Below are 26784 nucleotides of genomic sequence, written 5' to 3' on the forward strand. Positions count from 1 at the left end.
ACATTATGAACGAAACTAAGCAAATTAAGAATTAAAAAATGTCATTTATGTCAAAGAATATAAGAAATTATAGCACCTTTTCATGTGGCAGAAGCTAATTAATTTTCGTTAGAATTTTATTCCAGTGTCAAGAATTGTGATTACATAAATACCCCTAAAACTCTCCTTTGTAGTTCCATAAACACCCCTAAAACTCTCCCTTTATATATGTACAGATATGAGTCTTATTTGAGTTTGGTCTGAGTTTCTAAAAATATAAAAGAAAAATTGATGAAAAAATAGTAGCATATGAGTCTCACTTTTGAACATAAGTTTTATAATAGAATAAGGGGAAAAAATGGTTAGTAGAATGTGAGACTAATAGAAGTAAATTGATGATAGTATGTTTTATTTGGTGCTACATAATTTCTTTAAAAATAGAAATTATTTATTTTTTGATAACTTAAAAATTTAGAATTTGAACATAGAATACTGGGAAGGTGTATATTTTTGGGGCAAGTAAATGAAAAAGAAATAGATTTAAAAAATAGGAGAAGTGAGAAAAAGGTTCACAGAAACAGGGGTTGATTCATTTTCATCTAGGGTTGCTGCTGCTATTCCGAGATCGACTTACTGCATTTCATTTCAAATTTCACACGACAATGGTGGGTTTCTCGATGCAGCCCTACGGCATACAGTCCATGCTCAAAGAGGGCCATCGCCATCTCTCCGGCCTCGACGAAGCCGTCATCAAAAACATCGACGCTTGCAAGCAGCTTGCCGTCATCACTCGCACCTCCCTCGGTCCCAATGGTATCTCTCTCTATTTCTTCACTAAATCACACCTCCATTCGGTTACCACACTTCACACAATGTTGAGTGTTTTAGATTTAGTCTAATCAGTGTAAATCTCGTCAGATTCAAACTCACTGCTGGCTCCCGCTCCAAAATGTTCTATGCACCATTACCGTTTAAAACCACGATGCTTCTCTTATTCGAATTTGAACCCTAAACCCCACCTTTTCGACATTTACTCGGTGTCTCTTGTAAACAACTATGTGAAACTAAGTGTTACTTATCATTTTTGCTAAGTGCTGTAAAAGTAAATAAGTGTGATTTATTGTGTGCAGTCTAAGTATTGATCACTGCGCGCTTTTTTTTAGAAACACAAATAACAACTAAATTTCTATTACTAATGATAAAACTTTAGGTGTTTTAAGCTCGTAATGGCCTTGTTAGGTAAAGTTGCAATTTTGCTAATACTGTCTCTAGCTTCAAGTTTGGGCTTGTTTGATTACTTAATGTGATGGATTTGCTAAGAATCTTGTATCTGTTCGTTGGAGCTTGTTGACATCCTTGCTAAGAATAAGCCCAAAGCCTCTGATAAACTTCATCAAAGACAATTTTGTTGAACTAACTAGTGAAACCATGATGAATAGGGACTGTAGTGTTTCTGTATTTGACATTTCTATAACTTTCAATTTGAGATATATTATAATTTACTATTTGTAAGTTCTAATAAACCCCTTAAACTCATCAGTCTTTCTGATATTTTCAGTCTTCACCAATTTTGTTCTCATGCGTATCCTTTTTTTGATTAAGGTATGAATAAGATGGTTATCAATCATTTGGATAAGCTTTTTGTCACAAATGATGCTGCAACAATTGTAAATGAGCTGGAGGTTCAGCATCCTGCAGCCAAGCTTTTAGTTTTAGCTGGGAAAGCACAGCAAGAAGAAATTGGGGATGGAGCCAATTTGACTGTTTCTTTTGCTGGGGAACTTCTCCAAAATGCTGAAGAACTTATTAGGATGGGACTGCACCCAAGTGAGATCATCGTTGGTTACACAAAGGCAATTAATAAGGTGTGACATTGTCAATCTCTTTTTCACAGTTTGTGAACAGTTTTTTGGCTTTTAAGTTGATGAATATAGCATCTTGTTTTTGGCAGACCACTGAGATACTCGAGGAAATGGTTGAAACAGGTTCAGAGAATATGAATGTGAGAGACAAAGATGAAGTAATTACACGAATGAGATCCTCAGTGGCCAGTAAGCAATTCGGGCAAGAGGAGAAATTATGCTCTCTCATTGCGGAGGTGAATATCTGGTTTCTACTGTTTCATGCAATGTTATAAACTTATAATTGTGTTCCATACTTCTCACCGATGGCGAGCTTTCTTTAAAGACTAATATGCAACTTCTCTTCATGGAAACCTTTTTGTTGAAGGCCTGTATACAAGTTTGTCCCAAGAACCCTGCAAATTTCAATGTGGATAACGTAAGAGTTGCAAAGCTATTGGGTGGAGGTTTGAATAATTCTTTAGTAGTCAGAGGCTTGGTATTGAAAAGTGATGCTGTGGGAACTATTAAGAGAATGGAAAATGCCAAGGTATCCGTTTTTATCTAGAAGTCTGATTTGTTTAGACCTTTTTGGGTTTCATTGCATAGCCCACACACATTACAATGATCCATTGCAATCACTTGTTAGGTTGCCGTTTTTGTCGGGGGTGTTGATACAACTGCAACTGAAACTAAAGGAACTGTTCTTATTCATAGCGCTGACCAGGTATCCCTCTATTACTTCTCTTTCTCATCAAATTTCTGAGGAATTTGCTCAACGTCTGCCCTTTTGCCTTATAAAATGTTTTTGATACATGTTGATCATGTGACATACCTTGAGTAGTTGCCTGCACTATATTTTGACCATCTGAGTGTGAAACTGAAAACCAGGCATCAGCTTATATAAGGTTTTGAATCAGTTGTTACTAAGCCTTTTCTCCCGACTGGCATCTACTTTCACGGAACCAAACTCCAAGTCTTGTTGCATGCAGAACATGATTTTTCTGTTCAAAGTGGATTAGTTTATGCACATTTATCACATGGCTATTTCCTTCACAGCTTGAGAGTTATGCAAAGACTGAAGAAGCTAAGGTCGAGGAGCTTATCAAAGCAGTTGCAGATTCAGGTGCAAAGGTCATTGTTAGTGGAGCAGCTGTTGGGGAAATGGCATTGCATTTCTGCGAGCGCTATAAGTAAAGCCTCAATCCTTCTCAGTAAACTGTTTCTTTCTGGTCAACTGGTGCTTTGTCCACAATACACATTGTCATGAATAATCCTTAACCACTCCTTTTTTTTAATTCTTGTCATATGTAACTGAATATACATAACATGGTTTTGTAGGCTCATGGTGATAAAGATCAGCTCTAAATTTGAACTACGACGATTTTGCCGCACCACTGGAGCAGTTGCTGTTGTAAGCATTGCTGATTAAAGAGAACATTGTGCAGGTTTCTTTTGGTGGATCTAAGATTTTTGCTTTTCTATATGGGCAGTTAAAGCTAAGTCAGCCAAATCCAGATGATCTTGGATATGTTGATTCTGTTTCAGTGGAGGAGATAGGCGGGGCAAGAGTATGTGAACTATCTTGTGCCTCTCTTACTTATCTACCTCAGACCTCAGTTCTCTCAACTTACTTTCCAATCCATACTGTCTGATAGGTTACTATTGTAAAAAATGAGCAAGGAGGAAATTCTATTTCCACTGCTGTGCTGCGAGGGAGCACTGATAGCATATTGGATGATCTTGAAAGAGCGATCGATGATGGCGTGAATTCATACAAGGTACTTTTCATGCGAATTTATGGGTTTTCCCCTATTGGTTGTCTTTTCTTTTATTCTGCCACCAAAGTTTGGGAAATTGTCGATTCCTTGTTATCTATTTCCATTTCATATTATGTTGATCAAAAGATCTCAACGATATGCCCGTTCTCCACCAGGCAATGTGCAGGGATAGTCGGACAGTACCTGGAGCAGCAGCTACTGAGATTGAATTAGCCAAAAGACTGAAAGAATTTTCTTTGAAAGAAACAGGGTATATGGCTATACCTGTTAAATAAACAATTGCATAATATTAAGTGTCTTGATTGTGCAAAACTAGAGCAGTAGTGGTATTGTTTTAGAATGAGTTGTTTAACTTGAAGCTTTGTCCATCCAGGTTGGATCAATATGCAATAGCAAAATTTGCTGAAAGTTTTGAAATGATACCGAAGACATTAGCTGAAAATGCTGGGCTCAATGCTATTGAAATTATATCATCTTTGTATGCTGAGCATGCATCTGGTAACACCAAAGTGGGCATTGATTTGGAGGAAGGTGCCTGCAAGGATGTGTCTGCCTTGAAAATATGGGATCTCTACATCACCAAGTAAGATGCTTTTCCTAGGAGTAAAGTAATGTTAACATTGTGGGGTTTTGCTTAACTTTACATCTGTACCATCCCATATCAAAACAAATTGCTTAGTAATAGCAGTACGTGGGACATTGCTTTTATGTATATCAGTGAAAACTGTAATTTTGGTTGAAGCATCTAATCCTGCCCTTCAAACTTGTTATGTAAACTTGAGGAAGAAATTGATTATATCTTTGTGCAGATTCTTTGCTCTAAAATATGCTGCAGATGCTGCCTGCACTGTCCTGCGGGTGGATCAGGTAATACACCATCTGTATGGCACTTTTTTTGTGCGGTATCAACATGTTAAATGTTGAATTTTATTTTGTTCAGATCATTATGGCGAAACCAGCCGGTGGCCCAAGGCCGCCTGCACAAGGAGCAATGGATGAAGATTAAGTCGGCGCATATATAGTCGTTAGATGTATGCTGTATTGAGGACACATGCATTTTAGAAATGTTTTTTTTAGTGTGGCATGTTTATTTATGTGTTTGTCCTTCCATTTTGTTTGGCTGGGGAAAATTTTGGAAATCTCAAACTTACCATTTACTTTACCTTGTATCTGCTGGTTTCTGGAATGCAGTCTGCTTTGTGAGAGCATTTTTGTTGCCCTTTTATAACGGTCACTCTTTATCTTGGGTAAATGCTAGAAACACTTTGATAACAATTTTGTTACCATTATTTTTGTAAATGATGTGATCAAATTAACCGGAAAGCTGTGTAAGGATAATAGTTACACAGATCAGCTACAAACTTGTCAAATTCTGTTCATTGCTAATATAATAAGGATGTTAATAAGTAAGTACTCACTAAAAATCCGAACCTTGGTATACAAAATGAGCAATGCTTCATTATAATTGTGTTATTTTCCATTTATTCAAAATCTAACACACTTAATCTCCGGAACGAAATTTAAAATTTTACATTGGCAAAATAACAATGACTTATTTTATCTTCCATTTAAATTTTATTGATTCTCCTTTACATTACAAATCTTAGTATTTCATGGATAATTTTCAATTTAAAAACTACTACCAATTCCTTCTACACAGCAAATCCTATTCTATGAAAAATCTCATATACGAGTATTTGTTATTTCATTCAATAATAATCAATTTGTCATTGATTCTGTCAAGAAGAGAACGATGAATAGTTACAATAGATTCAATTTGGGTCTCATTTGAATGATAGGGAAAATTGCCCAAACAATAAGAATTAATATCAATAACTCAAACAAAATTATGAATGATGAGTATCTCTATCTACAAGAGCGAGAGGAAGAGCAAAAATAAGGTGGCTCCGAAAAACTGTGTGAATCGCGTGGAAGACGACGTAGTAGCTATCTGAATCATGAAATTGCAGTTTCCTTGAGATATGTTCTGATCAGTAACCATGGCGAGCCCCTGGAAACCGCATGCAGTATCTTTCTGACCCTGGGCCTGGAAGTACATATTGAATGCATACGATGCATTTCCATTGGCATCTAAGGTGTTGCAGGAAGAACCATAACCAAGGGGGGTGCAATCGGCAAAGGTACAAGCAAAGTTGATGTTTTCTCCGAGTTTGGTGAAATCCTTGGCATCCGGTTTAAGCATGCACCATCTCTTAGGGAGATAGGTTACATCTTGAGCACCAATGAGATACTTGTCTTGTAGTTGTCCGGATAAGTCCATTGGGAACTTGGGCTGTCCATCGTACTTGAAGATTCCCCAATGGCGCTCAAAGTTACCCGGTGCCACACTCTTGACGTCCTCATCAAGAAGGCCGAACAAGTAAACCTCAATGTAACCAGGGCGAAGAGGGGTTCCTTTGTTGCCTGCAAGACGCGGTAGGAGGCCTCTGTAGAACCTCAAAGCGTAGTTTATGTTGGCATTCCTGTCTCCATCCGTTGGCCAACCCACCTCCCCGACAATGATCTCCATGTCGCCAAGTCCCACTGCTCTCAGCGATGAAACCAACGTGTCGAAATTGGCATCAAACACATTGGTGTACTGGATGCCATTATCAGCAATGGGATTGCTCACCCCATCAAAGAAGGCGTAATCAACAGGGAAGTGTTCGTTGGCGTAGAGACTCAGGAAGGGATAGATGTTTATCGTGAAGGGCGCCTTGTTCTTGCCTAAGAACTGGACAATCTGAGTCATCTGAGGCAGGATATCCGGGCGAAACCTCCCAGCAGACGGGACAGGGTTGGTCTCTGGGGAGCCGTAAACGTCAGCATTCAGAGGCACGGTGGCTTTGATGGAGTCTCCTACGCCAGCTTCATTGAGGGCATTCTGAATGTTTGCAAGAGCTGGGAAGGTGGTGTTGAGAAAGGAGTTGTTGTAGGATGTAAGGAAAGGCTCATTCCCCACTGCAACATATCTGCACAAAGGTAGTAATTTTCAACACTCAAACTAATGAATTTGTTTTGATCTGCAACAGAGTAATTTCAACATTCAAACTAATGGATTTGTTTTGATGAAAATTTCAGGTCAAGAATTAAGGATCAATAGTAGGAAAAGCAGCTGAATTTGAACATAGGAAAACAGAGCAATTAGGGGTAAAAGCAATGAATTAGGGGAAGAAGATTTTGTTACTTGATGGTAACACCGCCTTGGAAATTGTAGCGGGTGACGTTGCGGCGGACCCACTCCTTAGCTCGATTGTAGTTGTTCATGGAGGAGAGCTCGGCATTAGGGATAGCGATCATGACTTGGATGCCGGAGCCGGCGAGGGCGCTCATGGTGGACTGATCGGCGTCGAAGAGCTTAACCTTGGTGATCCCGTTGTCTTTGAGCAGCTGCACCACCGTTTTCGGCGGCAGCTTGTGGTTTGCCATGGTGCCCCAGTTCACACCAAGCCCCTCAGCCCTCAACACCAACAAGCACCACCACAATCCTACTACCACTATTGATCTTGACATTGCTATTCTTTTATCTTCAAAAATTATAAAGATTGATTGCCTCTTTCTATATGATCTATATCCAATCGACTGAAAAGGGGAAATGAATAAAAAGGGGATGGGGATGTGGAGATGGGAACGAGTTTGCAGGAACGTGTGATGACCGATGACCGATGAATAAAAAGGTAGCAGTTGCAGTTTGTAGTGGAGAGAATATAGGAGATGTTTGTTGATGGAATTGTAATGGTATAATTCAATCCTTTGTTATAAAGCAATCGACGTTTTTTTCACCATACGCCCCATTCCGTTCTTGAGAAAGAGACAGAAAAGAACGCGCGGACAACTGAGAAGTCGACTGCCGACACAATCTATTGATGATAAGACAGGTCAGTTTAGTGACTAGTGAGAGGTGAGAGGTGAGAGCGTGAGGGTATATTAGGAATTGACGCTTTATATTTTAATCAAACAATCTCCGAATAAATGAATTTATATTTTAAATCAGTCTAGATAAAGAAAGTAATAAGTATGGTATTGGTGAGGGAATGGATATGGAAAACTAGAACCAATTATTAGTTGCTGGCTGTATGGGATGGGAGGAACAATCTTTTAAATTTTTAATTTTAATACTATTATAAAATTTAGACAATGCAAATCCATCACCAACGGCTATATTCTCCAGAGGGCAAAGAGATTTCAGACACATTAATCTTTTGCTTTTGTAAAAAGATGCACCTTTTTCAGATTGGATTTCGGGCGATACAGTACTACCTTTATGACAAGAGTGCAAGTGGTATTTCATTAATACTATAATGGCATCATTAACTATGGCTTCTGCTCAATGTATACAGCTAATAAAAAAGATTTATTCACCTACTCCCATGCCCATTTTTTATTTTGTGAATTCATATTAAGGTCTCACACTCTCACTAGATCCAAGATATATGGTTCAATTAATTTGCAACTTTTTAAACACCATGATGAAACTAACAACTAATCACCAACGCAAACTAGCCTTCCCTAATTTATTTAGCATACTTGTATTTATCGATTTTTAATAAAATAGGTAAAAGTGAAAGTACTTTTTATGAAGGGTAATATCTAAATAAAAAATAATACTCTTCCCCACTTGAATTAAAATTAAAACAACCATCAAAAAATGTTGTTTGTTGAATGAATTAGTAAATTCTTTGCTCAACTTTGTTAGTATACTACTCCACGACAGTCGATTTATTATCGTTTTCAAGGATGAGTGGACGGTGGCGTCGGTGGAAAAGGGGCATGAATCTGGTGTTTAATGTTTGCTGCCACGTGGATAATAGAGTACTTTTCTAATCAAATAAAATAAACGTTTAATTCATATCTACACAAGTATACTCAATTTCTTTAATCTGCTAACATGTCAACAATAATAAAAAAATGAAACCCCTGTTTTCTTATCCACAACGCAAACCATATAAGCTGCTGCAAGTTAACTAGTTAAGGTAATGTAATTTGATAGAAGAGATGCATGATGCATGATGCATGATGCATCCAACATGGGATGAAAACAAAGTTGCACAAGTACAAATTTATTTTCTCAGTTGCAAGTGAAAGAAACAAGAGAGTGGAGGGGACAGTTCAATTTTATGCTCCCATCCCATCGTTCTACATCATCTCCTGCACCGCACCTGAAACAAAACGTGGCTCAAACACCAGAATTACAGATTGACCTCATGCAACAATAAAATGCCTAAAAGGTATCCCTCACGTCACACTTCCAAACTAAACTCTCCATTATACTTTATATGAAAAAAGCTAATTAAACCCGGAAAAGAATCGGTCACATGACATCAATAAACAAAACCCCCCACTCTCTCATTTGGATAATGATTTTTTCACATTAATTATTGGATATTTTAGTGTAATTGGATTAACTTGATCGATCGGTATTGTCATAACGATACATCATATAAGTATGGAGGGTGTTCGTTATGATGTTAGGGGCGAAGCCCCTGAACAAATGAACGAGGGTCCGGGGGCAGCGCCCCCGGATAGCGGGGTCCAAGGGGCAGAGCCCCTGGCTGGGGTCGAGCTGTATAAGAAATTCATTCGAAAATGTAATTTCGGAAAAGTAAAAGGACCAATTTGCAATTTCGAAAACTTTTAAAATTCTGTTATTTTTCGGTTAGAAAATGAACAGACGCGTATGTTCATGTTTATAAAACGATCCGATCGTTATTTATGGTTCTGATCATCTTCAACAATTAGTATTCGAAAAAGTTCAAAACAATCTTCTGAATTTTATCCGATCGAATAGTTTGGTAGAACCGCCAAATTGATTTGATCTGAAAGTGTTTATCACGACTTTCAGATATCCGTTTTTGTGTTCTATATATTGAATCTCCCCAACAAAGATCAAATCAACTTAAATGTCGAACAAGGAAACGGTGAAGGAAGGAACGAAAGGTTTCGCGAAGTTGGATAAGTTTGCTGGCCAGGATTTCAGACACTGGCAGAAGAAGATGCATTTCATGCTGACGAATCTCAAGGTCGTGTATGTTCTGAGTACTCCCATGCCCGAGGCTGTTGAAAACGAAACTCTGGAACAGACGAGGAGGCGTATGAAGTGGGAGAACGATGACTACATATGTCGTGGTCACATCTTAAACAGTATGTCTGATTCTCTGTTTGATGTGTATCAAAATGCTGAGTCTGCTAAGGAATTGTGGGATTCCCTCGAAGCCAAATATATGGCAGAAGATGCCTCTAGCAAGAAATTTCTTGTTGGTAATTTTATTAACTATAAAATGGTTGATTTGAGGCCTGTCATGGAACAATACAACGAATTGTTGAGGATATTGGGACAGTTTTCCCAATATGATATGAAAATGGATGAATCCATTTCTGTCTCTAGTATTATTGATAAACTGCCACCTTCTTGGAAGGATTTTAAAAATAATCCGAAACACAAGAAGGAGGAATTGAACTTGGTCGAACTTGGAAGTGATTTCCAGATTGAACAGTCCATACGAGATATGAAAAAGAGTTCTGTTGGTAATACTAAAAACATGGTTGGTTCTTTTGTGAACATGGTGGAAGAGGGTGAATCCTCAAAGGCTGGTAAAGAGAAACGTAAGTTTCAAGGCAAACGGAAGTTTCAAGGGAATAACAGTAAGGATGGGAATAAGAAGCCCAAACTGACTTGCTGGAAGTGTGGCAAATCCGGGCACTTCAAGAAGGATTGTAAGTCTGGAAAGGGTGGAGGAAAAAGGAAAAACGAGGCTGGTCCAAATGGATCCAAGGATCCTGAAAAGCAATCAGGTTCGTTTTTTGTACCTAATGATCATTTGGTTGAGAATTATTATGCATCAATAATCTCTGAAGCATTTTATGTGCAGGATGATGATCTCTCATGGTGGATTGATTCGGGTGCAACATGTCATGTATGCAAGGATCGTCAATGGTTCAAGGACTTTAAACCAATTGAAGATGGATCTTCCTTGAAGATGGGCAATGTTGCAACTGAACCAATCAAAGGAATAAGATCTGTTAGCCTAGTATTTACCTCTGGAAATTCCTTATTGTTAGAAAATGTTGTTTATGTACCTGGAATTCGTAAAAACTTAGTTTCTGGTATTGTATTGAATAGTTGTGGCTATAAACAAGTGTTAGAAAGTGATAAATACATTCTGTCAAGGCATGGTAATTTCATTGGTTTTGGTTATCTATGTGGCATGTTTAAGTTGAATTTAGATGTCTCTTTTGTTAATAATTCTGTTTGTATGACTTCTACTAGTTCTAGTAATCATGTTAGTAAATCAGAATTGTGGCATGCTAGACTTGGACATGTACATTACAAGAGATTGAAAGATATGTCGAAAATGAGTTTAATACTAGCATTTGAGTTGAATGGTGAAAAGTGTAAAACTTGCATGTTAACTAAGATAACTAGACAACCTTTCAATAAGAATGTCAATAAATAAACTAAGGTATTAGAACTTATACATAGTGATTTGTGTGATTTTCATTCGACTCCATCACTTGGTAATAAAAAGTATGTAGTTACTTTTATCGATGATGCTACTAGATTTTGTCATGTCTATCTATGTCATTCAAAAGATGAAGCTTTTGATAAATTTAAAATCTTTAAAGAAAGTGTAGAGCTTCATCATGGTGTGAAGATTAAAACTCTTCGCACTGATAGGGGAGGTGAGTATTATGATCCAGCATATTTTGAATCTACTGGAATAATACATCAAACGACTGCTCCATATACACCACAACAAAATGGTATAGCGGAAAGAAAGAATAGAACGTTGAAAGAAATGATTAATTCAATGTTGTGTTATTCTGGCCTAAGTGAAGGATTTTGGGGTGAGGCTATGTTAACAGCCTGTTATTTGTTGAATAGAGTTCCTAATAAAAGGAACAAGATAACCCCTTATGAACTTTGGCATAAGAAACCACCAAAACTGAGTTATCTCAGAGTTTGGGGTTGTCGAGCAGTGGAAAGACTGACTGACCCTAAAATGAAAACCATAGGTCAAAGAGGTATAGATTGTGTGTTTCTTGGCTATTCTGAAAATTCTGTTTGTTATAGGTTCTATGTAATAGAACCCAATGACTATGTATCTGTGCACTTTATTATTGAGTCAAAGGATGCTGATTTGGCCATGAGGATAGATTCACGTCTATACCTAAACCTGGAGACATGACTGTAAGGTCTAGTAACTCTGGTGTAACTGGAAAAGTGATTGATACACCTCCTGATGTTAGGAGAAGTAGTAGAGCAAGAAAAGCTAAGTCTTTTGGAAATGATTTCCAATTGTACTTACTTGAAGGATCAAGAAATGAGATTAATTTTCAATATCAATATTGCTTTACTATTGGTGATGATCCAAGGACCTACAAAGAAGCTATGGCTTCAAGGGATTCTGCATTTTGGAAAGAAGCAATCTAAGAGGAGATGGATTCTATAATTCAAAATGGTACTTGGATATTGACTGATTTACCACCTGGGTGTGAAGCTTTAAATAGCAAATGGATCTTCAAAACGAAGATGAAGGTGGATGGAAGCATAGACAAATATAAAGCCAGATTGGTTATCCAAGGCTTTAGACAAAAGGAAGGCATTGACTACTTTGATACCTTGATCAGTCAAATAAATGTATAAGCACAGAAGAAATCAAAATAACCACATGAGCCAAGGCATAGAAAAAGGAAATCAATTAAACATAAGAATCATTGTATCTCCCCCGTAGAACTCTACGAAGGATTTAGCTACTCATGTTTAACACAAAAGTCAAAGAAATATTCAAAAACATTGTTTGAACAAGAATAAAACTAAAGGTAGAAACTCCTAGAATTGGATTGGGCGGATTGGAGGTCTCGTCTTCAATCTTGCGATGAATACTCGTCCTCTGCTCGTTCTTCTCTTCTTCCTAGGTGAAAAAGTAGTATTATTAGGGTTGAAGGCGTGTAGTATGTTGTAGGAGGCGTCCCATGCACATTAGGTTAAATAGGGCTCGAAATTTCCTTGTTTGGATCTGTCGGCCGAACCTGGCGGGTCACCAGGTTCGTTGTACGGTGAAGCTGGCGAGTCGCCAGCTGCTCTCGGCAATTCTGGGCGAAGGACCTGGCGAGTCGCCAGGTTGGTACTGATGCGAAGCTGGCGGTTCGCCAGCCTCGTGCTGCAATTTCGTCCTTTTTCCACCTTTCGCCATTTAAGCTCATTTTCGACCCTTTTTCTACACATTCTTCACAAAATGGTCAAAATACCAATAACATAGAGAAGTAGCTATAAACCATGTCTCAAAATACACAATATACGATCAAATTCAAGTAAACTACCCTCTAAAATCATGTAAAATCCAAGTGAATCATACCTATGCTCCTGTTGCTAGGATTTCCACAATTAGATTATTGTTAGCACTTGCTGCTATACATAATCTTGTAATTCACCAAATGGATGTTAAGACTGTCTTCTTGAATGGTGAATTAAATGAAGAGATTTATATCAAACAATCAGAAGGCTTTGTCATGTCTGGTAATGAACATAAGGTTTGTAAATTGGTAAAATCTCTTTATGGACTAAAGCAAGCCCCTAAACAATGGCATCAGAAGTTTGATGACGTGGTGTTGTCTAATGGTTTTGTATTAAACCAAGCAGACAAGTGTGTATATAGCAAATTTGATGCTGCTGGTAAAGGAGTTATCATTTGCTTATATGTGGATGACATGTTGATCTTTGGTACTGACCAAGATCAAGTTGATAAAACAAAGGCATTTTTGTCATCTAAGTTTGAGATGAAAGACATGGGGAAGGCTGATGTGATTCTTGGAATTAAGATCACACATGGAGAACAAGGAATTTCCATCTCTCAATCACATTATATTGAGAAGTTATTGGAAAAATTTAACTTCAAAGATTGTTCTCCAGTTAAGACTCCTTTTGATCCTAGTGCAAAACTCGTGCCTAATAAAGAAGTTGCTGTGAATCAGCTTGAATATTCAAAGGCTATTGGATCACTAATGTATGCTATGATTAGTACTAGACCTGATATAGGCTTTGCAGTTGGAAAGTTGAGTCGATATACTCATAATCCAAGTTTAATCCATTGGCAAGCCATGAATCGAGTATTTAAGTACTTAAAAGGAACAATGGATTACAGGTTGTCTTATTCTGGATTTTCTTCTGTTCTTGAAGGTTTTTCGGATGCAAGTTGGATCACCAATATGGAAGATCATTCTTCCACAAGTGGTTGGGTGTTCCGTCTTGGAGGTGGTGCTATATGTTGGGCATCAAAGAAACAAACTTGTATCACGAATTCAACAATGGAATCAGAGTTTGTGGCATTAGCAGCAGCTGGTAAAGAGGCTGAATGGCTAAGAAATCTAATATATGAAATTTCATTGTGGCCTAAACCGATATCACCTATATCTATCAGATGTGATAGTGCAGCTACCTTGGCTAAGGCATATAGTCAAGTGTATAATGGAAAGTCAAGACACTTAGGTGTTAGACATAGCATGATTCGTGAACTTATTATGGATGGTGTGATATCTGTGGAGTTTGTGAGAACTCACGACAACTTAGCCGATCATTTAACCAAAGGGTTGAGTAGAGATCTTGTGTACAAATCGGCTAAAGGGATGAGATTAAAGTCCACCACAAATCTTTGATATTAATATACCGAATTCCCATTTAGTATGACACTAGATGCAGAATTCAATGTGGAAGACTTAATATTTGGAGATTGGAACACATTTGAAAATCGTCCCAAGGTATGTGTTCGGACCTACAAGTTAAGGAGGTTGAATGTATATATTCTTAATAGTTCTTTTGAAAAATTGCAAATGTAGGTGCAAGAATAAAGGAGCTACCTATATAAACATGAAGTTTAGCCGCTTCAAGAAGCTGAGACTTGGTTTCGATATGTTTATGAAGGATAAGGACATAGGCTAGTAACATATAGTGTCAAGATAGATCATATTCGTATGTAAACTTTTGTGTACATTATCTTCGTGTATTCAATGTGAGTTCCCAGGGTTCAATCCTTAGTGACACCCGGGGTATTCGAATGTATGGAATGTGTAATGTACTAAGGTGGAATTCAATCGTTACGATATTTCATTTATGCAAAAGTTTGAATGTTTGAGATGACTTGTTTTAGATAATCAAGGATTGCACTAAAATAGGGGAGGATTGTTGGATATTTTAGTGTAATTGGATTAACTTGATCGATCGATATTGTCATAACGATACATCATATAAGTATGGAGGGTGCGGAGTGCACACTTATTTGAATTCGTTATGATACAGATGAACGAGGGTCCGGGGGCAGCGCCCCCGGATAGCGGGGTCCAAGGGGCAGAGCCCCTGGCTGGGGTCGAGCAGTATAAGAAATTCATCCGAAGATGTAATTTCGGAAAAATAAAAGGACCAATTTGCAATTTCGAAAACCTTTAAAATTCTGTTATTTTCGGTTAGAAAATGAACAGACGCGTCTGTTCATGTTTATAAACCGATCCGATCGTTATTTATGGTTCTGATCATCTTCAACAATTGGTATTCGAAAAAGTTCAAAATAATCTTTTGAATTTTATCCGATCGAATAGTTTGGTAGAACCGCCAAATTGATTTGATCTGAAAGTGTTTATCACGACTTTTAGATATCCGTTTTTGTGTTCTATATATTGAATCTCCCCAACATTAATGATATGCATCCATTATCAAACACCTGAGTAGCCGAAAAAATGAAACCCCCCCCTCCCCCCCCGTTAAAAGAGCTGTGCCATAGGCTACAATTCACTACACATAATAAAACAAATGCATATATCAAGATTTGGCAAAACAATGTGAAAGAAACAGTGAATCCAAGAGGGAACATAAACATACAGTCTATGGGTCCACCACCTCTAATATGCAAAGTCTCTGAACGAAATGCGAATGGTTTGAACCACCAAGAGTTTCTGTAACCTGTTCATCATTTTCAAAAAGGACAAGATCCTGCTTCTTTCCATTCATCTAAACAGTTTTGTACAAGCAATTGTTCCATGTTCTTCCAAGTGACTAACTATCTCTTCTTCACTTATATCCTGGGGGAGAGTTTAGATGTGGATCATTTTTGTGTTGGTGAACAACAATACCTGCAATGCATGCGATTGTGTGAAATTGAATAAGAAAGAGAACAAGGGTTCTTTGTAGGAGTATTTAGTTTTTTCAGAATAATATTATTTTAAAAAAAAAATAAATTTCGCAAATTAAAATGCATAATTGAGTCAAAATCGGCTAAACAACCGTTGACCATTTATTTTTCACGGCGCCGTCCATATTGGACCGAGTCCGGCCCGATTTCAAATATATGGGACAGAATAATCAAAAAGTAATGTCTATGACTAAAATCATAAAAACACCATATGTTTAGGATCACATTTAACCCTTACTCTTCGATACAAAAGAAAATGGCATCCAAGAACAAGAACATTTATTGAGTAAAATTATTTATATTCACTATGATACAACTAGATAGATATGAAATGAATCATATTAAGATAATTCCCAGTCAATAACCACCTTTACAAGTTCTTTGGCTCATATTATATGTATCGCACTTCAGGTAAGCCCCTTTCATGCATTTTTGTTGATGACATACAATTTACATGTTCTTTCGTATATACTTCGACATCAATTAAAGCTTCAACATCTCACGAATTCTATTCCATATTAATGTAATTATGTAAACCTTGCTCAACAAATTGAGCCCATTATAAGCAATATCATGTATGCTGCAGGCTGCAGCTTACCTCATACAATAGTTAGTGGATAGAGGATAAAAACTATTTGTCATTATTTTTTTAAAATAATTAAAAAAATGTGAAAAATTAATTTTTGTTGTTTATTAATAATACGGAGTAATAATAATGTTAGATGGTGTATTTAAAAAATTATAAAATGTTGGCACCGCTAAAATTAATGATGACGTGACATGACGCAGTACTAATTTGAAAGACGCTCCAATTTCATACATTTCGATAACAACCAAAACGCAAGGTTAGGGATTAGGGTTTCGCAGCAATTGGGGATTTTTGGTTGGAATCCCATAATTCAATTCCAGCACTACCCTCCTCATGGAAGACAACCGAGAAGCAGACCAGGATGCACACGGCGACGTTGCTGCTTCGGCCGAGCAGCAGTCCCAAAACGTTGACAACCAAACACTGAATGATGTGGAAGTTGACGATAACCTAATTAAGCCCGCAGACGGGGAGAATTCTGCTGCAAGTTTGAGCCAGAACGCCCAACCTTCGTCAGAACTACAACCAGAAGCAAAGGATGATAAATGCCAAGAGGAATTGAACGTTGAGGTGGCAGAGAATGGACATGGGGAAGCGGACGAGGAAGATGAAGAGGGAGGGAGGCGGCAAGAATTGATGGTTATCACCCAGGACCAAAAGGGGGAACTAAATGAAAATGGCGCCATCATGGAAATAGAAGGGTTACAGGGGGATGCTATGGAGGAGTTGAAGACCGAGCCTGATACTAAAGCTTCTTCCAGATCTTTCCTGTTAGATGCTGATGATGTTACAGGAGATGAATCTGGAACTGAGGAGGAGCAAGCTGCTTTTATGAAGGAACTTGAAACTTTCCATAAAGAAAGATGCCTGGACTTCAAGCCTCCCAAATTCTATCAAGAGCCTTTAAATTGCCTCAAGTAACTCTTCCTTTTAATTCTCTTTTGCTATTCATTTTTGGCGTTCTTGAAATTGTTCACTTATCGGCCCTACCTTGCTCATAGGTTGTGGAGAGCAGTGATCAGACTCGGTGGTTATGAACAGGTACACATAGGAGTTTCTGTTTCTTCGCCATATTTCACATTGTAATTAACTTCTGTTTTGGCTGCCATTTATGATACTTCGGTAGTCATATATATATGTGTGTGTGTGTGCGCATTAGTATTTTGACGTATATAACAAGGGCACATGTTGATCCTTAGCTCACTTCTTTCAAAATGGTGTTATGTGGCAAGCTAAAGAGAATAAATCCCTTGCATTAAATGAATCCGGGGATTAATAGAGTTTAGAGAGAAAACAATCTCATATTTGCAAAATGTGATTTTATTCTATTTGGCAAGTTCACGTTGTAGTGGTGTTTTATATTTTGTATTTAGAGACTAGAGTGTGTTGCAAAAAGTTCTACATTTAAGATTTTCACCAAATTGGACCAACAAAAGGAACAGTAGGTTGCATGTTTTTGAACGTATCAAATCTTCAATGGATATACTTATTGCTGTCAGCATCTTATACCTTGGCTATTTTGTTGCTTGCTTTAGACTTGTGATAGACTAAAAAAAGAAATTTTGTTGAAATTAAACCCAACATGCATGCCACTTGTTCACTTCTTTTGGCCAATGATGTGCTTCAATGCTTCATTATGTCAATAGAAAATGAACTCTCATCATATAATCTTGTTAGTCTTTAAGAGCGCGGATAATAACATATTATTCCTGGTCATATGTAAGATTAATAGAGAACTTTGGTGAGTGTTTTAAATCTAAATATATGGTTTTAATAGCTCATACCTGGAACTGGAAGTCTACAAAGATGACACTAGTATTCAATGTATAATAGTTGAAGTTCTATTTTCTGGGAAAATCATAAATACTAGTTATGACTCTGAAATACTCATCACACTTGTTTCCTACATGACTCTTCGACTTGACTGTTTACTTCTAGGGCTCCTCAATGTCATGGTTCTTTAATTTTCTATGGCATGTGCTTTATAATCTTGATGTCATTTTTGGTTTTGTAGGTCACTTCATTGAAGCTGTGGAGACAAGTTGGAGAATCCTTTAAACCCCCAAAGTGAGGATCACTCTAAGTTCAATTGAAAAACCCTAATTTTGTCAGAGAGATCACTTATGACCAGTCAAATACTTCTGAATTTTTAAAGGCATTTGTTACTGCTTCAGAAGTAGAGCAAAAAATACGGCTATGATTGCTGTCCTTCTATGAGTTTCAACTCACACACACCCAGGAATTCTTTATTCAACTATTTCACAAATGGTTCAATGTTAATTATGTTATTTGTGCGTTTTACAGGACTTGTACCACTGTGTCCTGGACGTTTCGAGGTTTTTATGAGAAGGTTGTGTTCAGATTACTTGAAACATTCACATCCTTCTGTTGTTTTTATTTCATAATTTTCTAGCTTGTCATTTTGTTTAATTTCTCAGAAATGTCTATTTTTTAAATCCTTCTGGTCTCACTTTTGCTGGGGCATCTGCAATGCATGCATATATTCTGGACGGGTGTAGGAAATTGCCTTCTGCTCTTTGTTTTGGCTTAGGGTTTCCTCATGTAACGTAGATATGACCTATTACTTTATGAGGTGTCTCCAGGGATTTAACTGCATGGCATGCCTTGCTTGTTGGAAAAGAGTTCATCATTTATCATCTATTCTTTTCTTGAAAAAGATTGTCAGTCTAAGTGGTTTCGATGAGTTTTTGTACTTAATATGCACTGCTAGAGTAACCGTATTTATATATGTGTCCTGAGCCATTGCGAGACTTCGCTTTTGTATTTCTTTATGTTGGGTGGTTTTCTTGAACATTGGCTAAAGCTTCCCCTGGGGTGTTTACCGAGAAGCATACTTCTATGTTTAGACTGATGTTATATTGAGTTACAAAATGTCTCCTACATTATGCACTGATCAGATGGTTCGAATTTACAGGCACTGTTAGAATATGAAAAGAATAAAATGCGCTGTGGCGAGCTGCCTTTTACTGATGCTACTATATCGGACCCTGCTGCTGGAAGTCAGGTTGTTCATAAATTCCACTTCGTCTTAGTATTTTTATAGGTTGGTAGAGCATTTACAACAAAGATTTTCTAGTTCAGTAGTGTGCTATTGTCTAAACTCGAATGTATAGTTTACTTTAGAGTTTATAAGAGAACTAGATGTTTGAGAAATGTGGATGTTACTGTTGTGATTCATGCACATACTTATCTTTTGGTGACTTTAGAGGTGTCCAGGTACCATATACCTTGCTACATTTGCAACTTTGCAGCTGCAACATCCCTAAATTCTTTTGATGCGTAAAATGAAAAAATTACATCTTTGTTTCATGAGTTTTTTCCCCACATCAATTGACTCAACATGTTGACAATGTGGAGCATATATTTGGAAATTACATCTCATAAAAATTTACTGTGTAATTACTATGTATTAAAAGTCATGTAATAATTGCAAGGCTGGTGAAAGGTTGTGTTCAATTGTTAATTTTACAATTAATCCTATATTTTTTAGCAACTTAAGTGTTTTATAACTCCAATATGTGAGGACTTATTGTACGTGACCATAGATTATAGAAACATTCTTTGCCTTCCTCCAAAATGGAGAGTCGAACTACTTAACTACCCCAATCCTCCCAAAGGGATATGGAAATAATTTCATGGCTTTATATATTTTCAATCCATAAAGGTCCTCCAAACAATGTATATGCAGGTAGATCAAATTCATGCCCCAGGATCAGGTAGAGCAAGAAGGGATGCTGCGGCTCGTGCCATGCAGGGATGGCACTCTCAGCGTCTTCTTGGTAATGGTGAGGTTGGAGATCCCATCATTAAGGTATGATTATTCTTTTTTCCTTGTTCCGTTTATTTTCAGAATTTGTACTTTCCTGCTCTTTTGTTCTAATTCTTTTCTTATGGTCTTACTCTGTTTTGTAGGATAAGAATCCAATAACGACACCAAAGCGTGAAAAACAATTAAGGAATATTGGTAAGTGTCATTTTTAGAGTTGAATGGTGTTTCCCGATCTTCTGTTGGCGAGCTTGAATTATATTTCTTTTGTGGCCAATTCTTGACTAAGGCTTCCTAAAGCGCAAGGGGTCATCTCCCGTTGAGCATGCTGTCAAAGTTGCACGCACGGCTTCAAAATCACAGTTAAGATCTCTTAGTTTGGACCCTGATTTTACTGTGTAACTTGAGTTAAGTGAGTGAATACTTTGAAGCCCCTTAGGCTTTGGCATATATATACATAAATAATGTACAAAAGTATAAATAGGCTTAAAATATCAAGCTTGCTGAACCACTTAGTTCCATAAAGCTCATCCTACATGTATTTTATTAGTGGAATCAAATACTTATCCGGAATAGTCTGCTCTTGGTATTATACGCAAAAACTGCCACTGCTGGCCAATCGTCATTCGAGCAGCTCTGCCACAATAATAATGGGACAGCCTACCTTAGAAAATTCCCAAAGCTTCTTGGCATCACTAAGCTAATTTGGAATCCCCTTGTTGTTGGCTGAGGCACTAGCTGTTTCATACCACCTTTGTTGTCTCAAGACTCTCAACTCCCTTTCAGCCTCTCAGCCCTCAGGCTACATGTATTGTCTCAAATAAATTTGTCGCTTCCCGAGATCATGTTCAATCATCTTCTTCTATTAAATGAAGGAACGTTCCCAGAAAAGGGTGGTACCAGTAACATGAACCAAACGAGAAATAAATAAATAAGTCCATCTAATCACTTACAATCCCAGTCTGGCGGGTATATATTAAGGCTCGAAGGTTTTGCCAAAGAGTCCTGACTATAATTTGCATTGTCATAGTCACATGAACTACGTGAACTACTGATTTTAAATGGTCAGAGAGGAGTTCTCCTTGTTGGCCTTATCTCACATAAAATGAAGTGCACATGCTCATCTAAATGTTTCCGCTGTTACTTTGATATTAAAATAGAAGACTCTACGACTAAATTATTTGTGAATGTGAAGGAAATCTTATGCATTCTCTTTCAGTATATGGATTTCAGTGTGTTCAGTAAATTGGATAGATTTATATGCATTCTTCTTTTTCAGCCTATGTATTTAATCTCTTCCAATAGAATGGAAAAGAGTTCTGTGCATGTCTTTTCAGTATCTTGATTTTAAGTTCTTCAACAGATTGGAAATAATGGTGGTAGATGTTGGGGTTCCTGCTGATTGGGTGAAGGTGAATGTGCAGAGAATGGTACAGTTTTCACTCTGGTCCTGGTTTGTAATCATCAGTATTCATAGAGATCTAATTTAACAAGTTTGTCATGTTTTGCAGAAAGACTGTTATGAAGTATATGCCTTAGTTCCTGGGCTTCTTCGAGAAGAGGCAAGTAACCGAGATGTTACTATCTCATTCTTTTTGTAAATCAGAAAATAGAAATTCATTTACATTTTAAGCTCTAATACCTTACAATAAATATAAGTGTTGATAAATGATGCATGAGTGCATCGTTGGTCATGGCATTGCTTTTCTTTCTCATTCTAACTTTTTTGTGCTTGGTCTTGTGGCTTTGCTCAATAGGTGCGCGTACAGTCTGATCCTGCAGGACGTTTAGTTATATCAGGGCAACCAGAGCAACAGGACAATCCTTGGGGTGTTACACCATTCAAAAAGGTAGCTCCAGTAACTGATTTCTTACAGTATTTATAGTCTGTGTTACAAGTGTGGAATTTGTGAAGTTGAATAATTTTAAAACTGTAAGATAGTTTCCTTTTCTCTGTGCCGCCCACTTGTCCCCATGAGTATGCTATTGTTCTTATGGTTTTTTATATGAGTGGTAACTGGATCAAAATTGCGAGTTATGTTTTGTATGTTTTCTTTTTATAGTTGCATTTACCTCTCCCTGACTATCATCTCAGCCCATAACTTCCTGTAGTCTCCTAATCCACAACAATAAATAGATATCTGTCTGTACAGAAATTCAAGAAGTATTTCTTTTTTTGCCAATATAAATTTATGTTGGTGCAGTCCTAAATCAGAGCAAGTAAATGCCTCTGCATCTTTTGTTTCTACCTGAAACCTAAAGATTAGACTGGACCCTATGGCATGCAAATTTGCTCCCGTCTCCTTATTGTTGAAATATGCTGTTCTAGGAGTCACCTCTACAATCATTCCAACCTAGTTACTAGTAGGAAAAGAGGAGAAAGAAGAATTTAAGTTTGAAAATTTTAAGTTTGTGTCCGTACAAGTACAAGTTTTGTCTGCCTTTTCTTTCAAAGTGTTTTCGTTGACATACCATTTGATGATGCACTCTTATGGCTGTCTGAATAATTTTTAAAATTAAACATTATTACCTTTTTTCCTTTTCTTGCCTGTTAAATTCATTCTTGTTGGAACTTACATAAAATGTTATAGTCCAGTGGTTTACCCACCTTGTAATTCACAAACTATGAAACTGAAAAGAAGAAATAATGTTGTAAATAAGCTGAGCAGACATGATAATTCCATGGACACTGGTTCTTCTGAGGTTGAAATAAATGAAACATGAATCAAAAGCTATTGAAGGCCCTTATTTGCAGGTCGCTGAAATAGCTAGTTTTAAGGTTGCAGGAATAGGTGTAAACATATATAGCAGCTTGTTGTTGATCTGACTTATATGAGAGTCGTGTTCTGTCCTCAGGTGGTTAGCTTGCCTACTAGAATTGATCCTCATCAGACATCAGCTGTGGTGACTTTGCATGGGCAGCTATTTGTGCGTGTACCATTCGAGCAGTCAGATATGTAGAGGCACCCTATGAGAGATGGGCTTGAAAATAGTTGTGTAAGGTTTAATTATGTTGAATATTCAGACTGGTAGCTGTAGTGGTAGTGGTAGTGGTAGTGCACCTTGTAAATGAGGGTTGACGTGCTTCCTCTCTTTTGGATTCTATACTGAAGCGGATTACTTAGGTAATCACGAAGTCTTTTTTTCACTTTTTCCCTTGAATGTTTTAAGGTAATTTATCGTACAAAATGTAGGTCATTGGATGGTTTAGCACCACACGTAATTAATCTCTTCCACAATATGTGGCGTGCTAAATTAGAATCACCGGATCGAGTCATGCTGATTCCTGCTTCAAACGTCGGTATCCATGCTCGTTTATAGTCTGGGCGATTGGTGATGCTCACGTTTGTTTTATGTGGGGATACCTTTACCCCACATATTTATTAAAATTCATACTGAAGAAATGCACAATAGTTTAAAGGGATGACAAGGAATATAAAAGAGATCATTTTTTAAAATTAAAAATGAAGTACCTATCACCAAATATTGTTAGATTCATCAATTGCTTATGAAACTGTCTTTTTCATGAAGCTTACAAGGCATTACATGTGAACAGCATGATGGAACTGTGATTGATGGACCAAGTCATGCCGGTGGATTTGAGTTAAATTTATAAAATAACCCAAATAAAAGTGGTAAGAATATGGAGAAACAGAAGCTAGCTTTTGTAATTTGAGAATAGGTAGCCAAACAATTGAATAACGAATACAGAAAGCAAGCAATTTATACATGTTTGTATAGATATTACCACTCCATTCATATTCCTTATTAGAGTAACTAGTACTAGTAGTGGAATTGAGTTTCACTGTACAGGACACTTGATCAAGTCGAGAGCTTGGTCACATCTTTGGACGACCTGTTATACTTCATGTGGCTCTTCACCAGTTGCCCGGCCGCAATCGCCGACATCAGCGACAGCTCTCCGGCCAGAACGGACCCCGCAACGATGGTCGCCAGCAGCCTGGAGTTCGACCCCGGCACCTCCTTGCTGGCTCCCTTCACCCCCAGCAGGTTCAGGCACGCCGACTGCGACGCCAGCTGCGTCCCTCCCCCGACCGTCCCCACCTCGATCGACGGCATGCTCACCGACACGTGGAGATCCTTCCCACCGTTGATCGCCTCCATCATGGTGATGCAGTGCGAGCTCTCCACGTTCTGCGCCGGGTCCTGCCCTGTCGCGATGTACACCGCCGACACGATGTTGCTAGCGTGCGCGTTGAATCCTCCCAGCGCTCCGGCCATGGCGGAGCCGGTGAGATTCTTCAGCATGTTGAGCTCGACCAGCGCAGCCACATTAGTCTTGAGCACCTTAGTCACTACTTCTTCCTTGATGATGGCCTCGCACACCACCGATTTGCCTCTCCCTTCGATCCAGTTCACCGCGGCGGGCTTTTTATCGGAGCAGTAGTTGCCGGAGATGCCGAGCACGTCCATGTCGGGGAACTGGCTGACGAGGAAGTCTAGGACGTTCTGGACTCCCTTGGAGACCATGTTCATCCCCATGGCGTCGCCGGTGCTGCAGGTGAATCGGATGTAGAGATTCTTCCCGGCGATGGCGCATTTGATCTTCTGCAGGCGCCCGAAGCGGCTGGAGCTGTTGAACACAAGCGAGAGCGTCTCGAAGTTGAGAGGCTCCTCGAGGAATAGTTTGAGCTCCGCGGCCCGTTTAGCCGACCCGAACCGGACGACAGGGGCGCGGGTCATGCCGTCTCTGTGGACGGTGCTGGTGGCGCCGCCGGAGGCCAGGATCGCCTTGCATCCTCTGTTCGTGCTCGCGACGAGGCAGCCTTCCGTCGTGGCCATCGGAACGGAGTACTCGACGCCGTCGAGGAGGAGAGGGCCGGCGATCCCCACCGGAATCTGGACGTACCCCACCGGCATCTCGCAGCACTGACCTAAAATTGCCTCGTAATTGAATCCTTCCAAGGGGAGGCCGGCTAGGGATTTGCCGGTGGTGCGCTGCAGCGCCTCGCGGCGGATGGAGGCGGCGCGGCGGCAGTCGCCTAATTTGGATTCTAGGGCGTAGGAGGGGATTTTTCCTTGGACGACGGATTTGACGATCTCTTCATCCTCCTCGGGGAGGGGTTCGATTGGAGCGGCGACGATCTTAGTCGGGGGTGCGGCGGCGGCGCAGGGGGCGGTGCGGGAGTCTTCGTTGAGCATGAGGTCGTCGATGAGGATGTCGTCGTCTTCGTCGTCGTGGGGGGCGCGGGGGAGGATGAGGGACTGGACGAAGGAGATGCCGAAGAAGCCGAGGAGGTAGATGAAGGAGGCGAGGAAGACGACGATGGCGGAGATCTCGGAGAGGGTGACGACGTGGAGGGGGACGGAGTTGCGGATCTTCTCGCGCCAGCGGAGGAGGAGGAAGTAGACGACGGAGAAGAAGAGGGTGAAGAAGACTCCGTTGGTGAGGTAGAGAGGGAGGGGGAGGGCGTCGGAGGCCTTCTCTTTGCCGGATAGCTGCATTTTCACCGCCATCTCTCTCCAGATCCTTTTCCTCTTCTTTTTCAGAGAGATGGAGGTTTTGAGGTGAAGCTGGTGAATCAAGGTTTTGTTATTTATAGTTACTTGAGGCTCTACTCCTTCTCAGGAAGCTGCTTACAACCTCCCTACTACTTCCCACCCCATTATTATTACCACTTCTAAATTTAATCATCTCTTTTTTTAATTAATATTTAACTCTTCAAATTCATTTTATACCAAATTATTCCATTTGTGTTTTTATCAAGTTTTATTAATGGTCCTATCGTACTTAAGTTTGTAGGGAATTATTGGGATCAAATCAATAGTATACTAGTATAACACATGTAATTAAAACATTTTCAAATTGTTTAATCAATCATAAAAAATAATTAAATTTTGGTTCGTCTCACATTTTTCAACATAAAAAATAAATCACGAAAATTGAAATTTTCACAATCATCCCACCATTCACTTTTTAGGCAAATTACGTGCTGATGTGGCAGTCAATTTAATACACATGGAAAAGATGTCGTGTTTTGCCTAATGCTATTTTATCTATATTTTAAACTGATCGTCACATTAGCACGTTATTTGCTACAAATGGAAGAACGAGAGCGAGTATTTCATCTTTAGGATAGACCATAATTTGACTATTTTTTATGATTTATTCGGCAACCTGTCCTTTGAAAAACCCTCAAAATTTCATGTTCTATGGCAATGAAACGCAACCTAATTGGTGTGTCATTTTCCTTTGATTAGTAAGTCGGGGCTTCGAATCATCACGAAGGTAAATATGGATATGGATTATGCTTTCTCATTTTTTTAAAGAAAAGAAATGAAAAGCCTGCGTGTTTTGTGTTTCCTAATAAAATTCCATTTCTTGGCGTCATTTTCCTCGTGCTGGACTTCCGTCTCCACTCAAAAGTCAAGAACGTCAAGTTTTACTTCCTTGCCATTTTTTTAATTTTTTTTGAACCATTCACGTTATTTTTTTTGAACCATTCATTTTAGTATTACTAATTATTTATATATTCTCTATTTAGTAGGACAAACAAACATGTATACATTACTAATCTGTACAGGTCATCAAACAAATAATCAACAATTAATCATTAAGAGGTACATTGAGTAATGTGATCAGGAGAATCAATTTATGACCACTACC

General features: G+C 38.6%; 4 protein-coding genes across 4 annotated transcripts; 2 read left to right on the top strand and 2 right to left on the bottom strand.

Moving 5' to 3' along the window:
- The first annotated feature begins 524 nt into the window (after positions 1-524).
- Positions 525-4809, top strand: LOC125191125 (T-complex protein 1 subunit theta-like). Its single transcript, XM_048088597.2, has 13 exons — positions 525-792; positions 1582-1844; positions 1931-2077; positions 2209-2370; positions 2470-2547; positions 2880-3013; positions 3162-3234; positions 3314-3391; positions 3479-3601; positions 3757-3851; positions 3975-4184; positions 4411-4468; positions 4542-4809. The coding sequence occupies exons 1-13, from the start codon at positions 642-644 to the stop codon at positions 4605-4607; spliced, it is 1638 nt and encodes a 545-aa protein (XP_047944554.1). The 5' UTR covers positions 525-641; the 3' UTR covers positions 4608-4809.
- Positions 4810-5348: 539 nt separating this feature from the next.
- Positions 5349-7446, bottom strand: LOC125186021 (glucan endo-1,3-beta-glucosidase 8-like). The gene is made up of 2 exons (XM_048082322.2): positions 6789-7446; positions 5349-6573 (listed from the first exon to the last, which is right to left on the bottom strand). Exons 1-2 carry the CDS (start codon positions 7112-7114, stop codon positions 5472-5474), a joined length of 1428 nt encoding a protein of 475 aa, XP_047938279.1. The 5' UTR covers positions 7115-7446; the 3' UTR covers positions 5349-5471.
- A 9143-nt stretch (positions 7447-16589) lies between these two features.
- On the top strand, positions 16590-23304 carry LOC125188965 (AT-rich interactive domain-containing protein 6-like). Its single transcript, XM_048086097.2, has 12 exons — positions 16590-17286; positions 17371-17410; positions 18384-18436; positions 18674-18719; positions 19305-19394; positions 20079-20201; positions 20303-20354; positions 20446-20518; positions 21520-21586; positions 21668-21718; positions 21914-22006; positions 23013-23304. Exons 1-12 carry the CDS (start codon positions 16703-16705, stop codon positions 23115-23117), a joined length of 1377 nt encoding a protein of 458 aa, XP_047942054.1. The 5' UTR covers positions 16590-16702; the 3' UTR covers positions 23118-23304.
- A 496-nt stretch (positions 23305-23800) lies between these two features.
- LOC125188964 (3-hydroxy-3-methylglutaryl coenzyme A reductase 2-A-like) lies at positions 23801-25754 on the bottom strand. The gene has a single exon (XM_048086096.2). It carries the CDS (start codon positions 25632-25634, stop codon positions 23979-23981), a length of 1656 nt encoding a protein of 551 aa, XP_047942053.1. The 5' UTR covers positions 25635-25754; the 3' UTR covers positions 23801-23978.
- Between the last annotated feature and the right edge of the window lie 1030 nt (positions 25755-26784).

Source organism: Salvia hispanica, chromosome 5 (assembly GCF_029641045.1).
Source record: "Salvia hispanica isolate PSC_SH4W2 chromosome 5, Shi_PSC_v1, whole genome shotgun sequence".
Taxonomy (NCBI): domain Eukaryota; kingdom Viridiplantae; phylum Streptophyta; class Magnoliopsida; order Lamiales; family Lamiaceae; genus Salvia; species Salvia hispanica.

What these genes read in the sequence shown, in the direction of transcription:
- LOC125191125 (XM_048088597.2), top strand. Translation starts at nt 642, where the DNA reads ATGGTGGGTTTCTCGATGCAGCCCTACGGCATACAGTCCATGCTCAAA. An exon ending in CACCTCCCTCGGTCCCAATG is followed by an intron (nt 793 to 1,581) that starts GTATCTCTCTCT and finishes TTTTTGATTAAG; the next exon opens with GTATGAATAAGATGGTTATC. An exon ending in TATGCTCTCTCATTGCGGAG is followed by an intron (nt 2,078 to 2,208) that starts GTGAATATCTGG and finishes TTTTTGTTGAAG; the next exon opens with GCCTGTATACAAGTTTGTCC.
- LOC125186021 (XM_048082322.2), bottom strand. Translation starts at nt 7,114, where the DNA reads ATGTCAAGATCAATAGTGGTAGTAGGATTGTGGTGGTGCTTGTTGGTG. An exon ending in CAAGGCGGTGTTACCATCAA is followed by an intron (nt 6,574 to 6,788) that starts GTAACAAAATCT and finishes ACCTTTGTGCAG; the next exon opens with ATATGTTGCAGTGGGGAATG.
- LOC125188965 (XM_048086097.2), top strand. Translation starts at nt 16,703, where the DNA reads ATGGAAGACAACCGAGAAGCAGACCAGGATGCACACGGCGACGTTGCT. An exon ending in ACCCTGCTGCTGGAAGTCAG is followed by an intron (nt 19,395 to 20,078) that starts GTTGTTCATAAA and finishes ATGTATATGCAG; the next exon opens with GTAGATCAAATTCATGCCCC. An exon ending in CTGGGCTTCTTCGAGAAGAG is followed by an intron (nt 21,719 to 21,913) that starts GCAAGTAACCGA and finishes TTTGCTCAATAG; the next exon opens with GTGCGCGTACAGTCTGATCC.
- LOC125188964 (XM_048086096.2), bottom strand. Translation starts at nt 25,634, where the DNA reads ATGGCGGTGAAAATGCAGCTATCCGGCAAAGAGAAGGCCTCCGACGCC.